The 21,088-nt window shown below is 34.4% G+C and overlaps 1 protein-coding gene across 1 annotated transcript in view; it reads left to right on the top strand.

Moving 5' to 3' along the window:
- Positions 1-18,763, top strand: part of LOC128552097 (transient receptor potential cation channel subfamily A member 1 homolog) — a gene marked incomplete at its 3' end in the record, with an annotated part of 64,991 nt that extends 46,228 nt beyond the window's left edge. Inside the window, exons 9-10 of the mRNA XM_053533109.1 lie at positions 8,569-8,637; positions 18,590-18,763. Coding sequence (XP_053389084.1) covers positions 8,569-8,637; positions 18,590-18,763 — 243 coding nt within the window. The remainder of the gene's footprint in view (positions 1-8,568; positions 8,638-18,589) is intronic.
- Positions 18,764-21,088: the final 2,325 nt, after the last annotated feature.

The raw sequence follows: 21,088 nt of genomic DNA, 5'->3' as shown, positions 1-21,088 counted from the left end.
GGACCACATGTATAATGTCTGATACAGTTTTCAATACTTATCTTTGATAATTCCCTTGTTTTAAAAAACCCTAAGGCCCAGACCTTAGATATTTGGTATTTAGTATTGCTAAGTGGTCAGCTATCAAGTTTGTTCAAATCATGACCCTGGGGTCAAACTTGACTGAACCCCTTGGCCAACTGTTTTACATTGGTTTATGTTTCGAAAAAACTTTAAAAATTATTTTCCGAAACCATAAGGCACTGGAGTTAATAACGGCCATGCATGGTCCATTGTTTTGCATAGACTTATTTGATTTCGGAGAATGACAAAGAAATTTGGACCACATGTATAATGACAAAGAAATTTGGACCACATGTATAATGTCTGATACAGTTTTCAATACTCATCTTTGATAATTATTAACCTTGACCTACTGACATCTACCTGTTTTGAAGCTTCAGCAAAGAGACTTGGACCACCTGTATAGTTGTTTACAACATTTCAGTAGTTATCTTGAATAATCTTCACAGTAACCTACTCACCTAGATTATTGTTTTTCAAACTTAGGCAAAGACATTTGTTCATGCAAGCAACTTAATTCATGTGAGCGATATAGGGTCATTATGGCGCAGTTTGTTGTGATGTTTTACACAAAGTATTATAGTAAACATCGTGCATTTCTGTGTGGTCGTGTAGATTGGTATTCGACATGATTTGTCTGTTAACATTGATCGGAAATGAGTCATAACAATCTGAGAAGGTGTAAATTTCATATGTTATGAAAGGCTATTGCCAGTTATAGTTATGGGTCCGCTGCCTAAATACTTTGAAAGATGTAAATCAACTCTTATTTTATGTATTACAATACTGAAATATGATAGGGGATTATGTCTTTATAAATTCACTCTTTAAAGTGTCTACTGAAATATGAATTGCGAGTATGTCCTTATAAATTCACTGTTTTCAGTGCTGTTTTCATTGGTTTACTAAAACATGAGTAGGATTATGTCCTAACAAATTCACTGTATTCAGTGCTGTTTTCAGTGGTTTACTAGAATAGGAGTAGGGATAATGCCGTTATAAAATCACCGCTTCCAATGCTGAGTTCAGCGGTTTACTAAAATACATGTAGATGTCCTTACAAATTCACTGTTTTCAATCAAATTTCCAGTGCATATTTCATAGGAATGTGAGAATATTTTACTGATATCACCTGTCTTTGATCAAGCATAATATTCTGAGTCTTAGATGTATTGAATTCCTTTTTAGAATATTTTCTATTGAAATTAAACAGAAATCTAAAAATTACATAGAACAACTACATTTCCTTGCACAAAATCATTGCAAAGTTGAAGTTGTGTGCTGGGGTGGGTGCAGGTGTGTGTGTGTGGGGGGGGGGGGTGGTATTCCATACGTGATTTTTCTTTATCTTGCACAGGAAAGAAAGGAATATCGTCTATATCACACTGAAAGACAATTTTTGAGTTAACTGCAATTAACAGTCGCTGTGTGTAATGGGCCTTTTTGTAATGTTCGTCCAAAATCGTTAAAGTGTTTTTATAGTTTTTTTTATATTTTCAACATTAGCTTACTTTTTAAATGGTTTATTTTAAACGTACATAAGCGATAACTAAAAAAAATTGTGTTACAATTACATAGAGTAAAATGTCTTCTTTTTTCTGGGTGTTGAGTTTTATGTACTACAATAAATTATATTTAAATGGTATTTGTTACATGGTAGAAAAACGATGTCTTAATCAATGTAATGTTGTTACATAGTTGATAATATGTTTTGAGAACATTCACATTTTTAGACATATATAATTTTCACTGAAATGTGTAGGTGTTTTCATTTAGATAGGATATATTTCATCACAATTGGCATAGTGTTTCGGAACAAGTTTCTTCAAGATCAATACCTGTACACTGAAAATCAAAGTTGATTATACAGTGTAGTACTGTAGATGGTAGTCAAAGACTTGTCAAACATATACATGTACACACACTGTGTGCTGTATTTTAGATCACAGATATAGGTAACTTTGTGCGTGATATATGGCTGGCATTAGAGTTTATACAATGTTTTCAGCCTGAAGTTTGCAAGTAGCAATAGGTTTTTTTTTCAAGAGGAAAATACAAGAGGAAAATAATGCAATTTCTGTATTTAAGGAGACATGTTTGTACTTAAAAGAGCTAATGTTCTTCGCAATTCTGCCTTTTTTCAGTTGTTAAAGTTAAAAGGGGTATAACCTGATAACTTAGATTTTGTTTGTTTGTTTTTAGTGTTGTTGTTTTTTCTTTTTTTTTTTTTTTGGTGGGGTATCATTAGAGGGAAGTTGTTGGGGCCATTAAAGAGTTGGTATACTGGGTGTATGTGTGGAGGGAGGTGTGGGGAGATGGGGAAAAGCCTATTTCTGCTACAGTTACTTCATGCAAAATACCAATATTTACTTTGAAAACTTTTTTCTCAAATTCCTACAGATCGATTTGCATAGGGCTGGTATAAGTATAAAAAAAAGCTTTGTATGACCTATTACATTGATGTACCAATAAATAGTTGCATTGTAAATCTTCAGTGCCTATTATATTTCATTTTCGATTTACTGTTTTTCATCTATCTCCAATTCGTGTAAAATATTGTTCCAGTCCCACAGAAAATGGCATTTACATAAACAAATCTGAATACCCTACTTTATGATATTGTATATTCCACAATGTCAATGTAAATGTTTCAAATGTTAAATTTACAAACTGGTAATATTATGTTCTTAAGAAATACAGGAAAGTTTTCAATAAGATCTTACTGTAGGTTTTACTCTGTACTCAGACAGTTACTATCTAAAGTATAGTGATAAGTTCCAGACCTTGCATTTTTCACCAAGAATAAATAGGAGATTCTGAAAAAAAACAAGAACAATCCAGATTTCAATAATAGTTATAACATCCTGGTTATAAGTATTTTGGTATAACATTCTGGAACACCATAAAATAGAAAGAACTTATTGATATTATGATGTCTCAAAACTTGGTGAGTAAACGGGAAATGACAACTACATCAAAACATAATGACAGTATAAGAAATAGTCGCAAAACTAGATACTGTAAGAAATAACGACAGCATAAGACGAAGTCGCAAAGCCAATTGAGAAATATCACACGATATAATAACAGCAGATTAAAAAGTGAGAGAACCAATGGAGAAGGTTCTGTAGGAAGCAATGACAGCATAAGAAAAAATACGAAACCCATATAGAAATTATTGAATGAAATAATTACAGCATAAGAAAAATACCACCGCGTCTAATCGTTACTTTGAAAGACCGGGTCAATAACGCATTAATTCGGATGAAATGGAGCAATTTTGATATGAAAATTGGATTTTTAAGTAAATTAGAAATTATTGTCAAGAGCGGCATACAGCGCAAGATGTGCTCCAAACATTGTGGAAAATTTCTTGCTATTCATTTTCCAGCAGATCTAAGCACTTTTCTCAATTACGTAGAAAATCTTACTAATAGTGTATGTTTATCAGAGAACGCACTGGAAATAATGTTTTTTCTGTACTTCAATGGTGTGAGCGCAAGCAAAATAAAATGTTAATGGTTCTGACAAATTATGAGCGGCTAATCCGATGAACAACCTTTTAATTTGCTGTGGTCTTAGATTCGTATTCTAACATAAAAATGCTGTTTTTGTTATTTCAGGGGATGTTGTAACCTTTTGATTATTTCTTCGAATTTACATATTTTAAAGTTTATCTAATTACCATGCTACGCATGTATATCTGTAAAAATTGTATTGTGGTTCTGTCCAAGGTCTAATGTTTAAATACATTTCTAAGAATCTAACAAAGATATTGAATTGACTAGCCTAATCAATATGAATATTCAACTATGTGGTATGGAATTTTCATGTTGAAACATTTTGCCAATGGTGGTTTTACTATTTGTTTGAGAATACTATGGTACCGTATATTGTCATGACTAACAAATGTAATTTTCATCTTAAATGCATCTCTAATTGTTTAGTCGTTAAATTAAATTTATAAGTGACATCTTCCAGAAAGTAAAAGCAAGCGATTTAAGATAATTATAGGTTATTAACTTTGTATCGGGAAATATGCACGAGTTCTTCAGCGGAAATATTGCGCAACTTTAGGAGCATCTACACATATACATATAATGTAAATATCATAAATTTGTTCAATAGCCTGAATAGGATTGACAATACTGAACTAAATAAAACAAAATAGTGCAACAACACATACTGCATTAAATTCAGGTGTCAGTGTATGGATAAATATTGACGTTTCCGGTACCAGTGTAACTTTACGGGTAATAGAAACGAGTATGTAATACCACTGTGTATAATTGGGTTAAAGTCATGACAACGATATTTATAAGTAATATCAGTAATACAGCTGTGATTGCTATTACTTTCCAACAGTAATAACGGTTATACTTCTGTCACTGCTATTACTTTCCAATAGTTACTGTATTACGGTAATACTAATTTTACTGGTAAAACTTTAAATAATAACAATAATAATACTGATGTTACTCCTTTGAAGTGCAAGTAGTAATAGCATTAATATTGGTAATACTGTGGCTACTGCTTTTTCCAACAGTAATAGAGGTAATACTGCTTCCACCGCTATAACTTTCCAATAAAAATACAGCTCAGTCAAAACCATAACATTCTTACAGTAATATCGGTAATTCTGCTTCGTTGTTATAACTTTCAAACAGTTAAAGCGGTAATACTGCTATTACTGCTATAACTTTCAACAGTAGCAGGGGTAGTAATGCTGTTACTGCTATAACTTTAAACTATTTTAGCCGTAGTACTTCTTTTACTGTTATAACGTTTAAAAAGGGAATTGCGGTAATACTCCTGTTCATCCTTTAACGTTCAAGCAGTAATAACAGTAATACTGCTTCTGCTGCATTGCTTCTAGTAGTAATAGCGGAAATACTGCTGTTACTGCTAAGACGTTCAAACAGAAATACCGGTTATGCTGCTGTTTCTGTTATAACTTCCAACAGTAACAGCTGCAATACTGCATCCAGTGCTATAACTTCAGTAGTTGTACCAATAATACTGCTGAAACTGCTATACCTTTTATCTGTAATTACGGTACCACTATTATCACAAAGTCTTCTATAAATAGCCGCCAGTTTCTTTTTGCCAACTCGTTCGTTTTTTCTGTGGCAAATGAAATCTTTCCATACAGATTTACAAAGCAATATTATTGATATGAAGTAAAATCATACTAACTTTGAAGCAGGTTAGTAAATTCATTTTTGTGAAGCGGGTATAAATTTCTGATAGGAGGATGTGCTTGTATATGATCACATTGGCCAAAGTTTTATCAGAAACTGAGCTGTAAATCCTACACAGAACAAGTGGAGAAATTCCCGGAAATTACTCAATTCCGGTCTTTCAAGTATGATTTAAAGGAGTTTCTACAAGTTTTATACAGAAATAGATTTAAACGGTGAGTGCCCCTTGAGCGCATATGTGTTGATTTCTTAACATCTGTGTTCTTTAGCTGAGATTTATATTCAAACACTTCCATACCGTCCGCTAAGGGAATGTGATTCGTTACGTTATAAGTGAAAATATCATAATAATTATACAATACTTATCGTAATCAAATAATCAGTGAAATACTTCATATTTAAAGGGATATTTCTTAAGACAAACCGTTAAATATAAAGTGTTTCAATGATTGTTTTATCCCGATAAGCATTGTTTATGATGTGGTGACAAAAATATCCTTCTCCGGCGGACTGGTTTGTCTGAAAAAGGATCCCGTTAAATATGAAGACTTTTTATTAGTGTTTAAGAACAAATGATGACGATAAGCATTGTATATGATGTAATACACTCAAAAAGTCACATAAAGACTTCTTCCTCCACTAGACTGTACAGACGCATTTAATAAACGACACAAATCTCAACTTAATGAACGCATTCTGCTTATAAACGGATATATTTGCGCTTCAGACAGCACCCATCGCCTTCAATTAATTTAGAATATAACAGGTTCAGATCCTTTAAATTATACTTACAAGAATAGAAATGAGTGATTTCGACAATCCACATCTTACCACGTAAAATTCTTCACTGAAACAACATTGGAACCACTTGATCGGATGAAGCTAAAGTAACTTCGGGTATATTCGACACCTTATGCATAAAAACGGTGGAGCAATTTTCGATTCAGAATGACCGGTGCGAACATTTCATGAAAACGAAAGTAGACCTTTTCTGCGTCTTCTGTATTGAACGCTGCCCAGTGTTTGCATCTACGTCGTCAATATGATGGATTTTATTCTGATTGTTGTCGTCGTGTAAGTTCAACATCTTTCGGGCAAATTCGGCACCCTGGTGGAGTTTTTAATATATACAAGTTGAGCATTTATCACTTTTGTATAACTTTACATTAAAAACAGCTAATGTCGCAACAGACATAACACATGATTTTATGCTGACGAGTAGGCTCTAATTTTTCAGATTTTATAACTCAAGCTATAAAAAGTAAAACAAAATATAATCTTTATTGTTAAGCAGATTATACAAACGCCGCTAATTGTTCGGCCAACTGTATCGGGAAACAATATAATATAGCCTCATTAATGATGTTTATTTATTTATTCGCTGCTGCCTTCTTTTTTGACATGATACCATTTTCTACCATCTGAACGACGGGGGCAAGTTTTGACGGAGAGTAGCTGCAACACTTCGCACAAATTTGTCTCGACATTTTAATCTGATAGTAGACGTTTTTGTTATCGAAACATGTGGAGTACTCGGCTATGATCGTTTTAAATAACAATGATATGGATATCTGTATCAAATCGGGGATACAATTCAAAAACACAAGTTCTTTTGCAACATGTATTTCCATGGTGTAGAAAAGTCTGTACCTAAATCAATATAATCATAACTGTAGATACATCTTTAAACCAGAAGACTATTTGCTAGAAATCTTGACTATGAAAAGCATTTTTCTGTCAAATTGTCCTAATGCTATAAACTGCTTTACTTCAGATGACTCCAACAATAATGTTTCGTACAAAGGCATACATATTTGCCAAACAAATCCTTGCGTTTTTTAATAAAATAAAAAATAGTTCATAGACCTCTGACCCTTCTTTGGCTTATAAATGAAGAGATGTACGTTTAGATTGTGACTTCGTCCTATTCTGTCATTATTTGTTGCAGTAACTTCTTTACTGGTTTTATGACTGTCTAATGTTGCCATTATTATTTACAGTAACTTCTGTAGAGGTTTTGCAACTTTTGTATGTTCTATTTTGGTTTTTTGACATTGTCTTTTGCTATCATTGTTTCTTACAGTAACTTCCGTATTGGTTAATCGACTTTGTCTTATGCTGTTATTATTTCTTACAGTTTCTACTTCATTTGTTTTATTTTTGTTTGTTTGTTTTTGTTTTGTTTTCAACTTCTTTTGCTGTAAATATTTCTTACTATATCATTTGTATGGGTTTTTTTTTAATTTTGCCTTATTTTTTCACTTTGTCTTATGTTGTCATTTTTTCAAACAATATCTGTTTACTCGTTTTGTCTCTTTGTCTAATGTTGTCATTATTTCTTACAATAACGTTTTCATTGGTTTTGTTACTGTTTTATACTGCCGATATTTCTAAGAGTATGTTATACATGTGTTTTTTGACTCTTCAATGTTGTACTTTATTTCTTACAGTACATTCTATACTGGTGTAGCTATTTTGTTTATGCTGTCATTTTTGCTGTATGTACTGTATTTTTGCGACATTATCGGATGCTGTCATTATTTCTTACAGGCCCGTCTGTACTGGTTTTGTCTCAATACTCACTTTACAGAATAAAGCAAATAAAGGGTCTCTGTGGGCGAGTGGTTAAGGTCGCTGGTCCTCATCGTTGTGGGTTCGAGTTTTACTCGGGGCGTTGAATTTTTCATGTGAGGAAGCCATCCAGCTGTCTTACGGAAGATCAGTGGCTCTACCCAGGTTCCCCTAGGGCAACCTGGGTCTTCCTCTATATCAAAGCTTGAAAGTCGTCATATGACCTATAATTGAGTCAGTGTGACGTTAACCCCGCCTCCACCCCCGCCACACACACACAGAATGATATATATATAATAAAACAAATAAAGCAGTTTTAAGAGAGACTTTGAGGCTTGTTAAATTTCATCTTCCAATAACTTATTGTATCATTGAGCGTACACTTGAATGCAGGAGCTAACTTTGGGCCCAGTAGAAACGTTATTTACCTTATTTACAGTAGATATGGCATTTAACCCTTATCAGTACATCGAAATGCACTGTCGAATTTATTTTTCATTTATCTACTTTTTCCGAGAAAAAATCTCTTGTCATTAAAGGTTGTTTGGCAAACCATATTCTGCATCCTGCTCTCTCTCTTTGCTCCTCCATATTTTAGAATTCTTAAAGTAAATATACGTACACACTAATAAGAAGCTTCGTCACCTGTTAAGACAAACGTATATGATTCAGTGTCATAGAATTATTGGAGTGTGCAAAGTGTTTCTTTATATTTGTAATCTTTGTGTTTTAGACTGGTCTGGCTGTAGATGACATACGAAATTTCCGTTTAAAAGCCGGCCTCAAAAGAAAGAAAATGCAAGTAAGTATATAAGAATTCACCCCCTATAAACGACTGTACTCCTCCTCTTCCTGTTGCGACATATCAAACCAAACAACTGGCAGGCCGAAGGTAAGAAATCGTCTTCAAATCAATTATTTATGCTTTGCACGGTGTGTGTATTTAAGTGTTACGGTAAGTGGAACATAAATATGTGTATGTAATGATATAAGAGATGAATCAGACAAGTAATGTTTACAAAATTCTGACAAAATCTTGATAGATGACACTCATTACATGGAAATTCAATCGACCAAGTTACGAAACTTGTGAATAGCATGTCAAATTGATTTGCAATTCAATAATCTGATTGTTTTTTCGTTTTTGCTTTTATGTTGTTTTTTTTTTACATATGCATGCATACTCCATAAATATAAATTAAGTAAGATGTTGCATAGCTGAGGCGTTTTTTTTTAAATACTTTTTATCTAGACGGGGAAAGATATTCACTGTATGCCAACTTGCAAATTTGATATTTGATGTCTTTTTTACGACTGACACTGTGTTCCATTTTGCGACTTAAGTATGCGATTTATGTCCTTTAAGGGTTTAAATGAAATAATAATACATACCGAGGTGTCTCTATTGATCAGGCTTCATGTAAATAATGATATTTAATATCTAGCATGTACTAATCCATTGGAGATGGGGGTTTGTGACTCGCCATTCTACCTAATTATGTATCGTACTATGTTTGGTATGACGGACACTGTGTCTTGTGCGCTACACATAGACTCATCGGTGGTAAATATTTGTAACAAGTTATTTTAGTATTCCTTCATGCATAAATACGTTATGGTCCGGACACAAAAAATGAAATGAACGGACCGACCCTATTTTTGACATTTGACCTCTATATGTGACCTTGACCTTAAAGCTAGGACACGACACATTGTCTTGTAATGGTGGACATTTGTGTGTGCCAAGTTATTTTAAAATCGCTCAATGCATAAAGAAGTTATTGCAGGGACACGAAAACTTTAACTTTATTTTACATTTGACCCTATAAGTGTGATATAAATTGTAAAGAGGAAAGAAGAGGACGGGTATTAACCACTTATTGCCTATGTGTGTGAAGTTTGACAGAGGTTCAAGTAACTGTATGACCAAATTTATGAGGACACACATACAAACAGACTGGTGGCTCCTATATACCCCATCCTTCAAACTTCGTTTGCGGATTATAACTACGAAGAAATACTACAGATGCAAGGGAATAGCCGGTTTCTAATAAATAAGTGAGTTGTTGACAAGCATACAGTATTTTTTTTTAAAAAGTCGCAAACATTTGTACAGTACTGCAAGCAAACATGCATACAGACAGCACATCACTCCGAGTCCTCTTTCGTTGAAAATTATAAACAAATTAGAGCAATGATTTTATTTAATTTACCAAAAAAGTATTGTTTCTTTATGCACAAAACAGTAGGATTTATATGTAGATCATTCTTTAAGCAAGAAAATATGTGCTTTTGACGCAATGTGCAATTTCTGGACAAAATCAGTAATAAATCGAGTCTTATTTTTTTTTTTTTTTTTTTTTTTTTTTTTTGCTATAATGTTTCTGTGATCAGACTAACACATTATATAAAGAAACAAATTATGTTCATCTTCCAATAAAATATAGATATACACACCAACATAGCTCATTAATCACTTTAAGATAGTTTTTCCAACTTATAGCGGTCAGCTTTTTATTTTTATCTGTCGGAAGAGGGTGGGTGTAGTGTTGTTAAATACAATGTCAATCAAGTGATAGCAGCTCCTCCCACTAGCTCCCTAGCAGAAGGATGTCTCTCTGATACCATTATATGTTAGTTGAATACATGCATGCAATATGACCACTTGTAGTGCCTTAGTAAATAAACTTGTAGAATAGTTTTATTGAGTTACTCATTTCTCAATACAGTACAATGGCGACGAGGATAAAAAAGTTGACTTACAATAAATTGCAATAAAATGTGTACTTTCAAAAAACGCTGGAATTTATGTTTACACATATAAGCAGGAACTTAAAAGTTTAGAACACTTTTTTTGGACATCTTTGTTACAATAATTGTCATTTATCAATAACACTGATATTTAGACAATAAATATGGCACAAGGATTACCAGTTTTTCCCGCATTTAGTGTAAACGAGCCTGGCATAGACACAAGGTGGAAAAAATGGACAAACCGTTTTGAAAATCTTATGATTGGAATGAATATCAAAGACAAAACGCGACAACGTGCATTATTTCTTCACTATGCAGGGGAAGACGTCAACGACATATTTGATACATTGCAAGACACCGGGGACGATTATGAAACCGCAAAAACAAAACTGACTGAATATTTCGCACCAAAAAAGTGCACGGAGTATGAAATCTTCAAATTTCGACAGGCAAAGCAGGACTCGAGCGAAAACATAGACAGTTTTCACACGCGATTGAGGGCATTAAGCAGAAATTGCGAATTTCCTAACACGGACAAAGAAATCAAATCACAAATCATTCAAGGTTGTACCTCCACACGGTTACGTAGAAAGGCTTTACGAGATGATCTGACGTTGGACAATTTGATAAAGGAAGCACGTGCCCTGGAACTATCGGATCTACAAGCGTCCGAAATTGAGAACAATTCAAAGAAAGATGCAGTGAATGTCATGAAATCGAAACAAAAGTCAGCATCAACAAAACACAACTCTTATCCGACCAGAAAGAAGGCAACATGCAAATATTGTGGATACGAATACCCACATCAATCAGGAAAATGTCCGGCGGACGGAAAGACGTGCACATACTGCAAAAAGAAAGGTCATTTTGAAAAAGTGTGCAGGTCCAAGCAGAGAAATCGTAGGAAAAATGTAAACAGAATGGATGATGAAAGCTCTCAAAGCGAAACTGAAAGTGAAACTAGAAGCGAAAGTGAAAATGAAAATAGCATATTTGGATTATCAGTGAATTCGTTGCAGTCATCAAGACCTAATTTGACCATCCAAATAAACGGTCAGTCTGTCAAGGCATTGATAGACACAGGGTCGTCTATAAATGTAATTGATGAAAGGACATACAGCAAGCTAAAAAACAAAGTGACTCTCAGTAAGGTAGACACGAAAGTATATGCTTATGGTGCTAATAAAGTAGACTTATTAGGAAAGTTCCAGGCGACAATTGAAACCAAACACAAGATCACAACAGCTCCAGTATATGTGGCAAAAGGTAAAAGTGGCAACTTGTTATCTTATTTGACATCTGTTGATCTCCAGGTTATTCCTGAAATAAGTGTCATAACACAGAATAAGGTCGATGAACTTTGCGATAAATATGGATCTGTCTTCAAGGGTATTGGAAAAATGAAAGACACTGAAGTAAAGTTGTATGTTGACAAAAATGTGCAACCTGTCACCCAGCCGCACAGACGCATACCTTTTCACCTGAGAAAACAAGTTGAAGATGAGCTCCAAAGGCTTGAAAAGTTAGACATCATTTAGAAAGTAGATGGTCCGACAGATTGGGTATCACCGATAGTGGTGGCTCCGAAGCCCAAAAGCAAAACAAACCAAATAAGGATTTGTGTTGACATGAGATTGCCTAATCAAGCAATAAAACGCACAAGACATATAATTCCTACTATTGATGATATGATCGTGGACTTAAGCGGTGCTAAAGTGTTCTCTAAATTAGACTTGAATCAGGGATATCACCAGCTGGAACTATCAGAACAATCACGAAACATTACGACATTCACCACACATATTGGACTGAGAAGATACAAACGCCTAAGCTTTGGAATAAATAGCGCTGCGGAAATTTTTCAAAACGCTTTAAGTACGACTCTAGAGGGATTAGATGGTGTGAAAAATATTTCGGATGACATAATCGTATATGCTAGAAACCAAACAGAGCATGACAGAAGGCTTGAAGCAGTCTTAAAGCGACTACAAAAAATGAACATTACGCTAAATAAAAAGAAATGTGAATTCAACCAGAACAAATTAGAGTTCTTTGGATATGTATTTGGTGAAGACGGCATGTCGGCAGACCCAAAGAAGGTCGAAACCATCAAGAACACACCACTACCCAAGAATGTGCCAGAGGTGAGAAGCTTTTTAGCTATGACAAATTATGTGTCACGCTTCATTCAAAATTACAGCACAATTGCAGAGCCTCTAAGACGCCTGATAAAGAAAAACGCAAAATGGACATGGCAAAATGAACAAGAAGAAGCATTCCTTAAGCTGAAATCGATTCTCAGCAGTGATACTGTCATGACCTACTTTGATCCTAATAAGGAAACACAGATCATCACAGATGCAAGTCCCGTTGGAGTAGCCGCAATAATGCTACAAGAAGGAAAAGTTGTGTGCTATGCAAGCAGGTCATTGACAGACGTTGAAAGAAATTCATATTCTCAGCAAGAAAGAGAGAATTTGGCACTAGTTTGGAGTGTAGAACATTGGCATATATACTTATATGGACATAAGTTCACTGTGATCACTGATGCGAAATTCATTGAAAATATCTACAGTAATCCAAAGTCAAAAATTGGATCAGCAAGACTTGAACGCTGGAGAATGCGACTATTATCATACGACTTTAACGTCATACATAAAAGTGGAGATTCAAACATGTCGGATTTCTTGAGCAGACACCCAGACACAGGAAAACACAAACAAACAAGTGTGGCAGAGGAATATGTTAATTTCCTGGCATATCATGATGTCCCTGTAGCCATGAACATGAATGAAATAATTCAAGCAACATCCCAGGACGTTGACCTCCAAATGGCCATTAAATATGTCAAATCTGGAAACTGGAATAACCCAAGCAAAAACAAAATCATTGATACCCTGTCACGCTGCAAAAACGAGCTGTCGGTAGTAAATCTTCAAAATGGTGAAATTCTGCTGCATGAGTCCAGGATTGTTATCCCTAGGCAATTACAAGATAAAGTGATATCATTAGCACATGAGGGTCATCAGGGAATTGTTAAAACCAAACAATTATTAAGAGAGAAAGTGTATTTCCCAGGCATGGATCAATTAGTAAAAGCAAAATGCAAAAGTTGCATTCCGTGTCTAGCAGCAACAAATAAAAAGACTCAAGAACCGCTGCAAATGAGTGAAATGCCAAAATATGCGTTTCAGGTAGTTAGCTTGGACTTTTGTGGACCATTTCCAGATGGAAAGTATTTACTCGTGCTAATGGATGAATACTCACGTTTCCCGTTCGTTGAAGTACTTAATTCAATCACAGGCAACACAGTGATTCCTGTGCTAGACAAAATTTTCTCAGAAGCAGGGATTCCAGAAGTGTTAAAGTCAGACAACGGAAGTCCCATGAATTCACACCAGTTCAAAGATTTTGCTAAGCAGATGGGTTTCAAACACAAGAAAATAACTCCGCTGTGGCCGCAGGCAAATGCTGAATGTGAACGCTTCATGAAAACAATAGGCAAAATAATCAGAGCTTCCCATGTCCATCATTCTGATTGGAAAAAAGACATGTATGCTTTTCTGAGAAATTACAGATCGACACCGCACGGAACGACATCCGAAACACCCTCTGACCTATTTTATGGAAGACCCATAAACATTAAAATTCCATTCTTACAAAGGCAAAAGAAATCGAAAAAACACAAAAACGCAAGAGAAAATGACAGAAAATCAAAGCAGAAAATGAAAGACTATGCTGATACACGGAGAAACACGAGAAAAACTGAAATTAAAATTGGTGACAGTGTGTTGGTAAAACAAGATAAACACAACAAATTCTCGACCCCATACGATCCAATACCCTATGAGGTAATCAAGACAAAAGGGTCAATGGTAACCGCCGAACGCGAGGACAAACAAATAACTCGAAACTCTTCATTCTTTAAACGTGTCGGAACGTCGAAAAATGAGCCAAACAACGAGAAAACCAACGCCAACCATGATACGACCGTATCATCCCAATTCGAGAAGAAAACCAGGCACGAAACCCCATCACACCAAGGCAACGACTCTGGCGATGCCGTATTACCACGAACACAAAGACAGAACAAACCACCGGATTACTTAAAAGATTATGTGTGTCAGAGTACTAAATAGCGGCATAATAATCCGCTATAATTCAAAGCAGAGCTGTATTCGAAATTGGAATTTAAAAGTGTTAATCAATAATCTATCATTTAAAAGCTGCATTCAAAATTGGAATTTAAAAGTGCTAATCAATAATCTACCATTTAAATATGTAACGTTGTGAAAAAAAAATCCAAAGAGATGTAAAAGGATTTAACAATAAAATGTAATTCACCATGAATTATACATGCAACAGGTGCATCGAAATAATACATGCCATTCATATGCTTACACTGTTTTGTTACTGGATTTACATTATTGTTTTAGAATAATATATCTGACCTTCATTGCAAATTCATTTTGTATCATCGGGCATATAATTTATTTAATTGAATGAAATGCCAGTCTCATTCACAATCTTAGAAACAATAAAGTAATTTATGAACACGCGTAGACAGTACTTGCTATCGGAACAAATCTTTAAATCAGCCATTGAACATTAACGTTGAGATAAGACGATAAAGCAATTAGGGGCATATCATTGCTACAAATAAAACTCTCGTTATCTGGACAGACACTCGTGAAGACAAACACTTGTAATCTCGGTTAATGTTTGGAAACAATGACACTGCTGTTGGAGAATTTGATTAGTATAAACATTCTTTTATTCTGGCTAATTTCAAATCTTGGCCGGGAGGAATTGTAGTGTTGTTAAATACAATGTCAATCAAGTGATAGCAGCTCCTCCCACTAGCTCCCTAGCAGAAGGATGTCTCTCTGATACCATTATATGTTAGTTGAATACATGCATGCAATATGACCACTTGTAGTGCCTTAGTAAATAAACTTGTAGAATAGTTTTATTGAGTTACTCATTTCTCAATACAGTACAGTGGGTATATTCGTTTATAGGGGAGGTGGGGTGGAATTATATTCTTTGGAATCAAGTCTTAGATCAAAAAGTAAAAGAAGAACTTCCGGTTATAATGAGCACACCAAACGCATTGCAAGCCTCGTATCTGCAATCGAGTCACTTGCAAATGGACACTAAAACAGTAAATCCACATATAAAGTGAAGGGACCATTTTGACTTGAATACAAGAAAGAGTGAACTAATAATCTTTCATTTTTGACATGCATCTTATCAAAAACCAAAATCAGCAAATATATTCTCAGATAGTGCCTAAATGGTAACTCCGTGACCAGGCAAGTACAAACAAAAGAAAAATTGAATGATTTTGGCTTTTGAAATAATAAACTAACTACAAGTTCATGTAGATATTTACCTTAACACTAAAATCAATTATTTCCGGGAAAAGCTGTGTAATGTTAAAAACTTGATTGTTCATTTAATTAAGACTACTCGAAATAAAGAAACAGACATTCTCAATATTTATTAATCACCTTGTGATGACAATATTACATCCATTTCATAAACTAATATGTTAATAAATAGGTGTTTTGATATTGGCCCTGTTATTTTTCTGAGGGCAGTCGTAACGAGCCGATGCCGAAGACGATTGTATTCAACAATTACATGTACTTAAAGGATTCAAAATTTCATTTTCCATACTTCCGCAGTGCTTAAGTCAATACCTCTGCAAGGATCAAAAGTTATCAAAAGCCTCGTAAGATTCCACTGTACAAGAAAGCTAACTGGCAAGCCATAAAACAGTCACTAAAAGACTACCACCAGGTTATTGCCTCTCAGGAAAAATATTCCGCGCTTAATACAGAATAGTTGGAAAGTTTTTCACACACACGCAATAGCTTAACAAAATAATGGATTCCAACCAAGCAGTCATCAGTAAGGAATTCATCTTCCCTTGGTCTATCAGAGCATTAAGGGAATTATCAGAAGACGTTATAGGGCTTTTAGAAAAGTTAGGATGTCAAACAAGTCTTCTGATTGTAAAAATTTCCTAGACCTAAAATAGTGCGGAGAAAGGTCAAAGAGGCTTATCATCAATATATTGTAGACATCCTAAATCTACATAGTACTAATGCCAACTTTCCTTAAGACCAAACTCTAAGAAACTATACTCATTAATTAAACATTCCAAACTAGACTATTCTTCCATACCACCCCTTACGTAAGACAAGAAACTCTATCATGAGGAAAACGCCATGGCCGCAGTAATGTCCAAGCAGTTTCAGCCGGTATTCAGACCCAAATCTCCCCTGAGACTTGCTTCACTCTGTAAAAGTAATTTAAGACATGTAAGACATGTCTGTTAATCAAAATTATAACTTCATCCCTAACATGCCAGATATTAATGTTAGCTCAAAAGGGGTAGAAAAATTTCTCAACAACCTAAACCCCCATAAGGCTAGTGGCCTTGAACAATTAAACCAATCATACTTAAATCTTTATCTAAAGAACTTGCTCCAATCCAAATAATTTTATTCCAGATATCCCTTGATGAGGGATCCATACCATCCCACTGGAAGTCAGCTAATGTTGTCCCTGTTTACATAAAAGTTGAAAGGTCAAACCAGCCAACTACAGGACTAATTTTGTCTCACATGTGTTCTGTGGAAAGTGTTGGAACACATTATTCCCTTTTCATTTTTAAAACATTTCGTCAGCCATAGCAACCTCTACGACCTACAGCATGGGTATCCCGAAAACAGACCATGTGTCATACAGTTAGTAATGTTAGTTAATGACCTGGTTAACGCAGTCAGTGATAAGAAACAAGTTGATCTCATAATACTAGATTTCAGTAAGACTTTCGATAAGTTCAGTCATAAGAAGGTCTTACTGAAAATGCACAATTATGGAGTCAGAGGTCAAACTCTCAAGTGGATCTAGTTCCGATGCCATCCATGTCCCATCTGGTGTTCCCCTAGCGTCCGTCTTTGGTCCCCTGCTCGTTTAGCTTATAAAAGCGTTGTGCCATTAAGCACCATTAACTTAACTGAAACCTTAACGTGACAAGTGTAATGCAATAAAATGCAAGGGCAACTCAAACAAGCCGATATTTTTGAGGCTATCGACATCTAAGGCATACCAACGCATTACCGCCACCAATTGTGCAATTTCTGGCTTCTGTTATCAACGGGAACGTAGTGGAGACCACAACTAACGTAGAGAAAGGACCGACAATAACTCAACTTGATCAGCAGTGCCAGTATGGTAAGATGCGCTATAGTCATGCGCATAATAACGAAGCTTCGTTCCACCAGTACTTTATGGGCCCGACCTTGTGACTCGACGCAACACAAGTCAAATTCAACCAAAGTGGAAAAAGGCATCAAATAACAGTTCGAAACGCATTTAATTGAAGCCATGCGCAAAACAACAATACCTTAAAGCAATTAAAAATCACTTAAAGTAACAGACTTGAAGCAACTTACGTTAACCACAGTATATCACGGTAATATGTACTCCAAAGGCATTGCAAATGACCCAATTATCGAATCAAAGAATTTAAATAAACCGCGTATGTAATATTAGTGGATCTCCTTCACTTTCTTCTTTTTCCCTATATATATATATATATATATATATATATATATATATATATATATATATATATATATATATATATATATATATATATATATATATATCCAAATGTATTTAATTCAACAATACGGATATAAATACAGGGAAAAAGAAGAAAGTGAAGGAGTCCACTAATATTACATATGCGGTTTATTTAGATTCTGTCCAATAATAAATATAAAAGAACTCAACCGGTTTCACTGCTTGTGCAGATCTTCAGGAGTGAAAATAACCTCAATAACGTTGCAAAGGAACGACGTCAAATGACGTCAAAATAAAGGGACGTTACTCTATATATTATATATATACGCCAAAAATACTTTCCAGGTGTTAGAAATGTCAAAAGGCAAACTAAATATGTTGATATCATTCAATTTCAGATTGAATTTGCTTTGGAAATGGAGAAACTTTCCTCTCGGATCTTTCCCACATGTTTTAGGAAGAAAGATTATTACTGTATAGCGCCCAATGAAGAAGGCTGGTTCGGGAAGAAGATTCTAGAATCATGGAAATTAACTGAAAAGGATATAAAAGAGGCTTTACACTCTGGGACAGTATGTATTCCGTAAAGTAAACATGTCGATATAAATATCCCAAAAAAATCATAGGATTAGATTTAAATCAATGCTGAAATTTAATTTCTAACATTAAACAACATAAAGAGTGACCAGAAGCTTGAACTCTTAAATGTGGTTTCATTTGATAAATCGAAAGGCCATCCATCCAATCAGCTCCAACGATTGTCGGCATTAACATTTCTTAGCCCATATATGTCTTTGATGTTTTGTTTTGCGGGGTAACACCATTAATATAGGTATTAGCTTTGATTCAGTCGTTTCAAAATAAACCTTAAATCTGCAGATAATTGTTTTTCTGGAATTATGAATCTGAAAAAAATAGTAAAGCCTTTTCGTCTTTACTTTACAGAACGAAACACTAAATGCTTTTATACTTTATACTTTGACAAATCATGATGTTATTTGCAAGTATCTTTTTAAAATTCTCTTATGCAACTCTTTCAAACCGTGGAAGATATTTATAACAGCATACGACCAGCCGAATAACGTATCGGGCTTAAACGAAGTGCTGTAAAATGCGAAGTATTTGCGTGGTTAGAACGAAATGAAAAACTGTTCCAACAATTTAAAAGTTAATAAAATTGGGGCAGTCATTCGGACGCAAATTATAACAGCACACGTGTTACAAAATCGTGATTTAATTATTACGCATTTGAACGCCTGTCTTAATTTTATTAACTGAAAAAATAAAGGGACATATTTATTATTTCTTAGCTAACTACTGCGGTAATGTTGCAAAATAAGTTGTACACCTTCGTCAATATCAATAACTTAAAGCACACATATTTAATTGATGTTTACATACGTTACGTGTTTTAACATACCTTCATTAATTTTGTTTACGCTATACGCAATGCGTTAAATCATTGAATTCTGTGCTAAAAATTAGCACTGTTAAATGGAACCTTTCTTTTCCAATCACGAGTCCGTTTGTTATTTGTTAAATTTTAAAAAGATATGGTAAATTAGTTCCTATGCGGAAATAATGGATAAATTGCCACAGAAACGCTTCAAAACAATGTTGCCTTAAAATGACGTTATTGACGTCATGACGTTACGTATCAGTTACCGCGCAAAAATAGTAGCTTTTATTTTGAAAGTACGTAATTTTGTGCATTTTCTTGATTTGAACCATTTTTAAACAGCAATTATTTGCTGAAGTATTTTTACGAGTCTTTCGCTCTGAATAATGTTCAATATTTTGCTTTTTGTATTTAGTTATATTGAAATGTTTTGCGGAATGTAAGAAAACTGATAGTGGTAACTGATGTTATTGGGAATAAAGTTGGGTAAAGGGTTACTTTTTTTAGCCATTTTCAACTAAAAATTGGGCAGTTTGATTTGTAATACCTATTTTCCCGTTTTCGTTGATAATTTGTTACTTACATACTAAAACTAAGCTCTAAAACAGTTCATATTTCAGTACAAAAATTGTGGTTTCTTAAATTGCATTGATGTTATCATTGAAACGAAGCCCACGACATATATATCTAAAAGTAAAATTCGAAAGCATTGACACTGGTCTATTCAGCTTTGGCTTTTTGTTTGCTTTTCACAATATCCATGAGAATAATAGCAGCATGCAGAACGATCTTTACATTTAAATGTCAGACGAGGGGTACTACTGCTAGTATTTTAAGCTGTGAAATTTGTTAAAATAAATGTAAAAAGCACGAAAATATTACTTACGTTAGTAGTAAGATGTTTTAAAGATACATAAACAAGAAATCACGATGAAAAGATAGATAATAGCTACCTTAATCATCTATGTTGCCATGGTTACTTCAAACTTTAAGAATTGTAGGGTACCATGTTAAGTGCTTGGTATTTTGCTAATTATATTACACAAATGTTCCATGTTGGTCATTAACAGAATGGCACTGAAGCCGTCGAAAAAACCGTTTTCATACATAGTCGTTTGGATAAAATATGTACTGGAAGGGACAGAGATGAACGGAATTGAGATTGTAGCAGTTAAAACATTAAATTACACGAAATAAAAAAATCTGCTGCGGTTCATCTAATTTGAATTTACCCTGGTAACAAGGTAACCTGCCTCCTTAATACAATATAATCAGTTATTAAACAAGGTAGAATGGAATAGAAAACAGTGGTTTCTTTATGCAAATTTTCTCTTGATTGCATTTTATCAGTTAAAGAAAGATAGGCAAAAGTTCGGATGCATAATAATGAAATCACGAGCGCGTAGTACGTAGTCGCATCAGAAAGACTCCGTATATTTTATCAACTGATCAAATTATTGATGCATATTTATTATTTTGATTATAATACACATTCTAA

The sequence above is a fragment of the Mercenaria mercenaria genome, unplaced genomic scaffold (genome assembly GCF_021730395.1).
Source record: "Mercenaria mercenaria strain notata unplaced genomic scaffold, MADL_Memer_1 contig_2039, whole genome shotgun sequence".
NCBI classification, from domain to species: Eukaryota; Metazoa; Mollusca; class Bivalvia; order Venerida; family Veneridae; genus Mercenaria; species Mercenaria mercenaria.
Note: the sequence above shows the minus strand (reverse complement) of the source record. Positions and strands in the feature narration are given on the sequence as shown.